Source organism: Dermacentor andersoni, chromosome 9 (assembly GCF_023375885.2).
Source record: "Dermacentor andersoni chromosome 9, qqDerAnde1_hic_scaffold, whole genome shotgun sequence".
Lineage (NCBI taxonomy): Eukaryota > Metazoa > Arthropoda > Arachnida > Ixodida > Ixodidae > Dermacentor > Dermacentor andersoni.
The window spans coordinates 18636282-18647359 of NC_092822.1; the positions used below are offsets into that span (position 1 = coordinate 18636282).

At 44.8% G+C, this 11078-nt stretch overlaps 1 protein-coding gene across 1 annotated transcript; it reads left to right on the forward strand.

Moving 5' to 3' along the window:
* Positions 1-167: 167 nt before the first annotated feature.
* Positions 168-8704, forward strand: LOC126527162 (uncharacterized). Its single transcript, XM_050174915.2, has 5 exons — positions 168-638; positions 1125-1418; positions 2192-2518; positions 3317-3637; positions 7379-8704. The coding sequence occupies exons 1-5, from the start codon at positions 218-220 to the stop codon at positions 7618-7620; spliced, it is 1605 nt and encodes a 534-aa protein (XP_050030872.2). The 5' UTR covers positions 168-217; the 3' UTR covers positions 7621-8704.
* Positions 8705-11078: the final 2374 nt, after the last annotated feature.

The following is an 11078-nucleotide window of genomic DNA, read 5'->3' on the forward strand; positions in this document are numbered from 1 at the left end:
TTTCTCTGCTTAGCCCTTCTAGTGCCTCTTCAACATTACCTTAAAATTTCTTGCATAACATTGACTCACTGTTAATTCCACTGATGAAACTGTTAACAAACGAATGACAAAGAAGCCATGACGTCTCACAAACGCTGCCTATATTCGTACTCTTACGTCGGTCTTTTCAGTGTCTCCTACAAAGGTTGCTTTGTGGAGCTGGCCTTACGACGAGAGAATGGCCTCCGGTTGGTTCATGGTAGCTCCGGCTATGGCTACGACTACCTCTTCAAGCAGACCTTCGTCTCCGTTATCGACTAGGCCCCTTGACGCAGCCGATTCCAACGGCCTCGAAGCATCTGTTCCATTATATACGAAGAATTCGCAAGATAATTTGATACCCGATTTCTACGCACCTCGTAGCTTCGAGTGCGCGGTGACCGGGAGCCGTCCACATGCCAACGTCACGTGGCTCCTGGATGGTAGTCCATTGAGCGAGCACCTCAGCACCACTCGCATTGACGGCAACGTAACGACAAGCGTGCTTCTCCTGCCACCTCTAAAGCACGCAGGGAAGCTGCTCGAGTGTCGTGCTACCAACGATCGTCTGCAGCGCGGCCGTGCCATCTTAAGTCGCTACTTGGCCGTTAATTTATCCGGTGAGCGAGACGTCAGATTTCGATTCAGATAAAACAGCCTTACTCAATGGCAGAAATGTGTGCCATTTCTTTCAAGCATCTTTTCTTCTGTTGCATCCTGCCGCGAGCATGTCTGTAATCTAGTACTTATTTGTACATTCTGAGAATTCAGTACATTTTCTGTGTCATTCCCACAGAAGTTCACGGGTACATTATAAATTCCGCATCATTTCCTTACAAACTGTTCCGAAAACACATAATTTTGTGACGTGTATCTTTTTTTTTTTTCAGACGGAACGGAGTAGTAGTTCTAGTTCATTGCGGACTGCTGTGTGGAAGTCTTTTGTTTCCTGCAAATCCTTTAAAAATTACGAGCCACGGCAACCTGTTGTGCTTTCTCTTTCCTTCTTTCAGTATGATGATTGTTTCATTCTTTCAACGTTGATGGGACGTTAGCCCGTCACTCCTTTTACGATCCTTCTTTCGTATGTGAACATACCAACGCAGATAAACCGGAAGTCAACCTCAAGCTAGGAGCCGGGCTCAACGCCAGCCATATTACTGAGGGCACCGACGTCTACATGGAGTGTTCTGTCCTGGCAGCATCTAAAGTCGGCGAAGTCACCTGGCGTCACCAAGGGCGTGAACTAGAATCTGCTCCTGCTGAAGGCATGCTGATAACGTCGAGGTATCTCGTCATCCGGCGCGTGACTCCGAGTCACGCTGGAAGCTACACGTGCAGAATCTCTAAAACAGGGGAGGACTACGTCGAAAGCGCACCGTTTCATCTACGTCTTCAATGTAAGCACTCGCATGGTGAATGAAGATGTTTGTGCATCGTTCGCATTTCAACACGGTTTCGTGGTTCCGCGTGTCAGCTGCTTAAGAGTAAGCCATTTGGACAAGAGAGAGAGCGTATGGAAAAGAAGCAAGAAATCTTGCATGCTAGATTGTATGTGTGCTTAGATGTACAGATGCAGATTGTGCGTTCTATTCAACGTGAATTTTGCGGCGAACGGCCTTTCTACCCGTCCAGAATACATAGTTTTTAATAGCACGTTATATGCATGGCATTGTGCTGCTCAGCACTAGTTTGTGGGTTCGGTTCCATAGCGCAGGGGCCATATGACGTTACGAAAGCAGCGCAACAGCGAACGCAGGACTGAAAGAACAAACGAAAAAACACGAGCGCCGTGTTTGTTCATTCGTGCCTTCAATCCTTCGTCCACTATCGCGCTGTTTTTAAATTGAATTGCCGACTAGCCCGGTCACACACATGCCTATACATCGGTGGGCGCAGAACACAAAAACGTTCGCCTGCTTATATTTCGGTGCATGTTCAAGAACCGTGGGTTGTCAAAATTAATCCAGATACTTCAACTGTGGAAGAGTGTCTCATAGCCTGTGTGCTGCTTTGAGTCTTTAAGCCACACAGTTGGCTTGGATTGGTTATTATAAGAGTATTCAAGAGATGTGGAGAGGGGGCATTCATTAGTCATAGGGTTAGGCACGGAAGTCTGGTGTTAGAAACAACTGTACTTTATTTGTTGAGCAACTTCGTTTCGCAATTTCAGACTCGCCGAGATGTGATCCAGATGCAGAGCAGACGATACAACTGGAAAGGAACGCGACCGTCAACCTTACCTGCAACGTTCGAGCAAACCCGCGTGATGACCTGCGCTATTTTTGGCTCATCGAAAACGCCAGCGAAGCTGCGAAGCACGTGAAGCAAGATCTGCCGACAGCAGACAAAAAGCACGTACCGAATCCGCAAGTGACGAAATCAGATCGCCTGGAAATCATCGCCAACGCCTCGATATTCAACGCTGCCCTCGCATGCTGGTCCGAGAACTCCGTAGGAATACAGAGAAGGCGATGCCGCTTCAAGTTTGTGCCTCTAGGTATATATGCATTTTTTAATTAATCAAATACATTGTCAGACTACTCTCGATGTATAACTTCAACAGCGGCATCATTCCATAATCAATACAGGAGCGCAACGTTTGCGATTCATTTTATTGGTTCAGTATGAGGCTGTGTCGACACGTATTTTCTTGAGAAGAACGTTGCGAGGGCGGAACCAAAAATTAAAATATAATAGCAAGTCAAAACATATAAAATAAAAACAGATGCACGTTAAGAACTTGACGCAACCAAAGTAAATTCAGGCAACACACTACGATGTCTTTCACTGGTCGCTATGCCGCTTTGTTAGGTAAAACACATTAATTATCAGAAGTGCGCACTATCGTATTTATTCTTATAATAACTTACAAATTAATTTCTGAAGCGAACAGATGACAGTGAGGAACAGGTACACGCCACTTCTTTTTCGACTGTGCGTGTGAGTGTGAGCCAGACAGACCTCGACGAACCCATTATCACGCCCATAACCAGCGGCTGCACGCTAAACAAAACGCAAATTAACAGCGCGCCGAAGAACCATGAGCAATAAAACCTTTCTTTTCGCGTGCGTGCGTGCGTGCGTGCGTGCCAGACCTTGAAAATCCCCGTATTACGCCCAAAACACGCGGCCCCAGTTAGTAGAAAGCGTACATGCGGCCTGTTAGGTAACCAGTACCACAACTGAGAGTGTGACAAAGAAACTTGGACAACATATTTTTTGTCTCAATTCATAGTCAGGTTAGTGAGCATTGAGCAAGATTTACTAACTCGGCCCCAAAATGTCGTGCTTGCAGGTGAAGCTTCGTCGTCCGGCCTCATGTGCGTCGTGGGTAATTACACGGACACGTCATTTTCACTGGTCTGCTCTGCGCCTATTGGAGAGAACGAGACGACTTCAAAGCAGTACCGGCGAGTTTTGGTGGAGGTGTTTGACTCCGAGAAGAGGAACCACTCCGAACGAAGCTTCTGGAGCGCCGATTGGAGCGCTCCAATGTTCGTCACTGGACTGCGCCCTTCTACGGATTACTTGGTCGTGGTTCGAATGACACCTGAGTCCAGCTTCCGGACTTACGTCCGCACGCTTAGTCCGGCCCAGACGCTGAAGGAACGGGAAGGTGAGATGCTTTAACGGTCATCTTGCTAACTCGTCCTAATGTCTTGTTGTGCAGTTGACATCCCTCTCCCCCAACCCCCTTCTAGTTGTCAGTGATCATTTAAGGACAGGCTGCGCGCACCATGTGGTAGGCTAGAAAGTCTATCACAGTAAAATCTACACAGCCATCCACGCGTGAGGACATTTCGTAAAATCAGTCAGCAGTTCAATGCCACTGAAATCACCGGTCAACTACGAAGAGAACAGATGAACGAAATGCTTCGGCAATCCGGACCTTCGTTTTGTAACCAAAGATTTGAATCAAGATCTGAAGGAAAAGTAATTAAATTTTTTTCAGCAGCATAACACTGTGCGAAGAAACTTGAAACTGGGTCAGCTGTTCTGTGAAAATTGTAGCGAAGATCGCAGAAGACAGGACACTAACGAAGACCAGTCACTAGAAGCATCCACGTAGCGTTTGCACGATTTCGCCTCAATTGCATATTGTCAGCCTACACTTTTTTAACTTGCTTTCAAGCCATGAAATGAACGGCATTCAGTTTATTGCTTGTTTAATAGCTTACCTTGCCCTAAGAGCAAGAAAATGTTCTTGAGGGCTGCAGTTCGGGAGTTATAATAATAGCTTTCACGTCTTCAATGCTGAAGCCTGCTACGACTATACAGAAACAAGCTTGTACTGCAAAAGTTTACTGTACTGGATGCCAACATCCACAACGCAACTTATAACTTTCTCAGAATCGTTATTATATATATGGTGTGCAAAATTTCTAACGATATATATTCTTAAGTCCTAGAAACATATAGCATCGGCGTTTTGTTTTCGATTTGTTAATCCTCTTTGAACAACGGTGTACTTGGTTGGCTTGTGTGAAAAAAAAATTTCCCCATAGTTGTACACAGAAGGAAATCGTTCGGCAACACAAGGGAAGACGTACACTCTTCGTCAAAAGTATAGGGGATACGATGCTCGAGACCGCCTGTCCGAGAGCAAGCTGTTTAAGGGAGTTGTGGTATGCCATAACTTCCAACACTTGTAAACAGAAAAAAAACTCGTTCTCAATCTCCAGTGGTGTTGGGTGTCAGAAGAGCCACGGTAATCGCACCGCACAGGTGAACAACATACGTGGGACCACCCTGTACACCTCTGGTACACCAATGAGAAAGAGTGCACGTGACCAGGCACCTGCGATTGCGCGGCCATTATCTGATTCGCTGGGCCATGACATAATCATGACATGAAGCAGACGAAGATATCCCTATTTGCTATGTTCTAACAGTTAAGTTGTTCTTGTTCAACCAGGTTATTAGTGAAAAATACCAGGGATTTTTTGGGGGGGACTATATAGAATTATTAAAAATTGCCCGTGGCAGATAGCGTGATTGCAGTGCTTGAGCTGGACATTACTCGCACGATAAATCTAAATGCACAGTCGTCTGATTAACCAAAACCTACTAATTAATTGGTTCACTAATTACTTCACGGCACATATTGCAATTTGCGAATTGTAACTGGTGAGCTTGCAAGGCCAATGCACTTATCGAACGAATTCTGAGGCCTCGCATGGATTTTGAGATATCCATCTTGAAGCTTTCAGTAAAAATGCACTGTTGTTTCATTTACTTTCCTTAACAAAACACTTTTCTTCTTTTTTTTTGCGTTGACGAAGGCTAACTAAAAGCCGATGCATTTGGTCTCAAACTATGAGAATAAACATTTCGAAATTAGTTCTTTCCTGGAAATCGGTTCCAAGCAGATAGGCCTTGCGAACTCAATGGCTGCAATTCGTAACTTGTAGTATGTGTCACAAAGTAATAATTAAAAAATAGCATTAGTATGTTTTATTAATTAGCTAATTATCAATTCTGATTTCTCGTGAGAGCAGTGTCCACTTTCTTGTGTAATCTAGTTAATGACTAGAATTATGTGCCACAGGTTATTTTTTAAAGTTTTGCATGGTTTAAAATAAGGCATCTGGTATATCTGCTTGATACACGGTGAACATGAGGCTAATATGTTGCTTTTTTTAAGCTCAGTGTTGGTTTGAACTATAGTTCCTAAACCAGGGTAGCCAATGAAAGAGCAAGGAAGAAAGAAAAGACAGAAAATGACCGAACGAGCGCTGTCCTATCGTTTTCTTTGTCTGACTTGCGCGCGCTCTTATTCTGTCGCCTAGGTAAGCTCTTAAGCTTACGTGCATCATGTCTCTTCGCGTGTTACGGCCTATTTTCTTCTAAATTTGCATGCTACGACTTCATCTGAGGAAGATTTTAACTGGGGGAGCATACAGTATGGTAACTCTAATGGTAACCTACCCGCGCTTTCCTCCCGAGGTGTTGTAGTTACTTTTTGCGAACTTATTGATCGGGACAAACGCCTCAAATGACGTTACAACTTGGTGTGCTGATTTCATTAAAGGAGACATTAACCTGCGAATTTTTATGGGTGCGATAAACGAGGCTGGTTGGTGCACATTCCTACAGTCTCGCGCTCTTTATGGCATACTGGTAAAAGATTCGGACAAGAAATTACGAGTTGGTATTGCTGTGCACATCGTGCAGGCATACATTGCGCTAAGTGAAGGATTCGGTACAGATGAACATTAAGAGGAAGCTTTAGCTCGGGCACTCCTGTCTAAATGCATGTAAAAGGAGAATTCGTTTTTCTCTGCAACCACTGCACCAAATTTGACGAGGTTTCCTGCATTCAAATGAAAATCTCAAAATTTAGTGACTGCTTGTTTTGAATTTTTGATATAGGTCGTGAAGTTTCTATTGAAAACTGGCAAAAATCGCATATTTTCAGGAAACGAAACTATTAAGTTGAAAACTCTAACTCAGCAATGAAAAATGACATGACAGAAATGTGAATTGTATCTCTTAGTACAGGACAAAATTGATCTCACCCATTAATCTCAAAAAAAATTTAGTAATGTGGAAATACAGCTTTTGCAAAACCCTTGTACACAACGTAAAAAATTAACGTGAGATATATAATGACAGGCTATATTTGTCCGCTTCCATTGATCTAGTGGATGCCGTTTACAAAACCGCGATAGCTATACTTGATGCAGAGCTATTAATTTATAAACTTCACGCTTCTATTCTTTTCACACTTTCGAACATTTGAAAACCTTTTAACAAAATTTGGGCCTTAAATAGAAATTCCGCTTCCAGCAGTCACTAGAAATTAACGTTCTCTCTCAAATACAACAAATTTCATCAAAATCGGTCCAGGGGTTACCTCAGAAAAACGTTTTTGCGTTTTACATGTTCTTCAATAGGCCGCGTCAGAGTTAGGCCCGAGCTAAAGCTTCCTCTTAAGCCAAAACCGGAAACAAAGAAGAAACAAAAAAAAGCGATACGAACACGTAGGAACGGAAAAAATACTGCTGGAGGTCAACAGAGCAGTCTTGTCCTTTCATTGATTCTTCCACGAGTCTGAACCTTGTTTTTTGTTTCTGTCCTTTTGTTGCAGTAAATTTCTGGTCTTCCTTCTTTTGTAACTTAAAATTATGGTTAAGAGGTCACTTGTCCTGCGCTTCTCACCATGTATACAGTCACGACAAAAACAGGAATGAAACAGTTTGTAGTCTCTGATTTGTTCCTTTAATAGTGTAATAGTAACTCGAGACCGTGTGGACGAATTTCATTTTAATAACTGGCAGATAAGCCCACGTCTTAGCTCGTACTTATTCTGCTAAGTTTCGAGCATGTGCTTAGAAATTTGGCAACGCCTTTGCAGACACGAAGAGGACTGCGCGGCATGACCAATGGAGTCCAGCGCTGCGAGTCGTGCTGATCACCTGCGCACTGGTTTCAGTGTCGGTGGCATTCCTGGGAATCTGTGTTGTGCACGCCTACAAGAAACGGTGGAAGTCACCACGAGTGACACGTCAAGACAGTGTCAACGTCAGGCCAGGGAGCAGGGATTCAAGGTACATTCGTGACCAGACGTCGTATGTCGCCACAGCCGAACATTGCTGACAATCATGGTAGGAAACATGGTAAAAAAACATTAAATTATGGGGTTTTAGGCGCCCAAACCGCGATCTGATTATAAGGCACGCGGTAGTGGGGCGTGCGGTAGTGGGGTAGTGGGGCGTTGGAGATTAATTTGTACCACCTGGGGTTGTTTATCGTGCACTTAAATCCAAGTGCACGGGTGTCTTTGCATTTCACCTCCATCGAAATGCGGTCGCCGTAGCCGGGATTGGATGCAGCGACCTCGTTGTATTGTGCTGCTTAAGCACAACACCAAAGCCACTAAGCAACCACGGCGGGTAAGCGACTTGGCAAATCAGGGTTCAGATGCACAATAAAAAGCTGAAACGCCAGAACTGCCCAATATAAAATGTGGTTCCCTTCGGTAGCTGGAGAAAGTGTGGCCGATTGCTTTGATTTTGGCTCGCCAGATTCATTGTCCCAAAAGAAACACATGCCCTGTTATGTCCCGCGCATAGGTAGCCAAAATAAATACTGACTCACAAAATATATACTTATGTGAAGGTTCAATCTGATTCAGACTTGCTGAAATCACTCAAGTGGCCTCACTCTCAGTTAGATTAACCAGAAATCCGACTCATCAGGCTTACTCGTACTCAAACTCGCCAAAAGCAGACTTAGATGAATAAATCCAGACGCAAGCTCACTAGACATATAACTCATCAGGCTCACCCGGACTCATGCTCTCCCAAATCAGACCTAGCGAGGGTTGCTCTTGCTAACTCACCAAAAGCAGACTCACTCTGACACGCTCACACTCACTGGCAGAGAAGAGACTGAATGAGTCCCCTCATGAGTGAGTTCGTCGTCTGTGATACAGCCACGCATATTGCATGTAGTATTTATGGTAATGGCTGGAAAAGAAGCAGATGGAAACAAATTATTACATCACACCGAAGCAAATAGCAGGCACAGGCATCCATGGCACGTCTGTGATCCGGATGCTTTGCGCCACACAGAATGACATTGAACCACAATGCTGAGCTGTCTACACTAGCACCGATAAGCTCCGGCCGTGGTCACGACCAGCGTATGTACGAACAGTATAATAAAGACGTGTATGGCCAGTCAACCAGTTCTGCATCTGTCTTCATTTCGCTGCGCTGCGAACAGATTGAGCTCAGCGACATGTAAATGGCTGCAATGCTTGAGACGAGCTCCAGCCGTTTTTGGCTACATCTTGCTCTCCGTACTCGGCGGAGATGCCGGAACACCGATTCAAATGGAACCAACCGAAGACTGACGAACGAATAACCTAGCTATGAGGCAAAGCCAACAAAGGCGCAAGGTAAGTTTCCGTCTTTCACTTCGCGTTCAGAGTGACGTCAGGTTAGGAAATTGGCTGTTTATGAAGTTCGCACTGATTGGCGCTCCCACTGATGCGCCCTAACAGTGCTGGCTTTGGTGCTTAATTTTGGTGGAGACTCCCTGGATAGCCACCACGTCGAGGGATGTATATTCGTGATAAAATCGCAGTTGCGTTAAATTGGGTGAAGCTGGCTAAGTGTAAATTTTGACTGGATAGCCGCCTCCTTACAACTTCCTCTCACCCCCAGTGTACCGTTTCGTTTAACTCCTTACTTATTCTCTTTCTCTGTTTCTCTTAGTAATTATAGAAATATATAGTTCAATACCTAGGCATGCTGACATATAGCACATAACTTATATGGAATTTACGTTTAGAGTACACCTAAGAGGAAGCCACTATTCGGTTTCTTTCGCGGCTTTCCGCACAAAAGAAAGAGACACAAGCAACTTCACTTTACGGAACTTCAATAAGTTAGCAGTATCTGTGCTTGTATCTGACCTGCATCACGTCAACTGGAATAGCTGGGTGTGTGCCAGCTTTCAATGAACCTCTTTGATGGGAACTTGGGTCACTGGTTGTGTGGACTTCATGTGCCGCTCTTAAATGAACCTGTTTGACGCCAACTTGGGTTACTGGATATGCGTCACGGGTTATGTGCCGCTACTCATTTAACAAAAAAGTCCGAGGACACCTAAGCACTTCTTATGAGTTGTGGATGCAACAGTATTAAGAGGACGCTTTAGCTCGGGTGCTCCTACCCAATACATGTAAGAGGAGAATTCGTTTTCCTCGGCAACCACTGCACCAAATTTGGCGAGGCGTGTTGCATTTGAAAGAAAAACTTAAAATCTGCTAGCTGTTGGTTTCGAATTTCTGATTTACGTCATCAATTGTTTACCAAATATGGGCAAAAGTTGAAAATTTTCAAAAAAACGATACTATCAAGCATAAAACTCTGTAACTCAGCAATGAAAAGTGATACCACCATTCTGTGAATTGCATCTAATAGTACATCTAAAGCGGACAAAATTGATATGCCACAAATGAATCTCAATAAATTTAGTAATATGGAAATACAGATTTTGCAGAACCCTTGTATACGACGTAACAAATTTACGTACGATGTAAGTTGATATGTCTAATTTGTGCGCTTTAAATGATCTAACGGATTCTGTTTACAGAACCGCGATATCTGTTTTTGATGCAGAGCTATTAACTTGTCAACTTCATGCTACTATTTCTTTGTTCAAGCTATGGAATTTTTGAAAATCTTAACAAAATTCAGGCCCTAAATGGAAATTATGCTTCCAACAGTCTCTAGAATTTAACTTTCTCTCTCAAATGCAACACATTTCCTTAAAATCGGTCCAGGGCTTATCTCAGTAAAGCATTTTTGCGTTTTACATGTATTTTAATAGGCCGCGTCGGAGTTGTGCTCGAGCTAAAGCTTACTCGTAATGTCCAGTTGAACACCGCTGAGTGGTGCCTCAAGAATAAAAACGGGACCAGCGCTCTGTCCTGTGTTGCGCTGTTCATGTTTTTATTCTAAAGATGAACCAACCAGCCCCATTGAACACACTGCTAACGGTGCCTCAAGTTTTGCGCTGCGAGTAATGTCACAGCGGTGCCTGCTGCCCGGACCAGCACGCAGCAGCTGCATCAGCCTGCGGTGCCAACGCTGCATGCCACCAACGTCATGCGCGACGGGAGATCCGAAGAAGCAGCAGCTGCCACCAACGCCGGTAGGTGGGCGCATCAGCTAAGCCCAGTGAGGGTGAAAAAGGGATGGGGGTAAAACCCCTTAAATCTCGTAAAGTAGTGCCACGCTTTGAAGAGTGCCGCCTCCTCCTCGCGCGCTCTGACAGAGGCCGTCGCCGCGTCGTTATTGGCCTAATAGCATCACGTGGGCCCTCGCGCCTTGCTACAGCGCCATTTTTGGTCGAGGAGCGCATGTTGGCGCCGTTGCTACGCTCGAGCGGTGTAGGCGGCGCCACGGCCGAGGAGGGAGCGTGAAAGAGAGGAGAAACGAGGAGTGAAGGCGGAGGAGGAGAGTGTCGCTACTTTACGAATTTTAAGGGGTTTTAGGATAGGGACCCCGTGCCGGCTTCCGAGAGTGAAATGCGGGCACCCG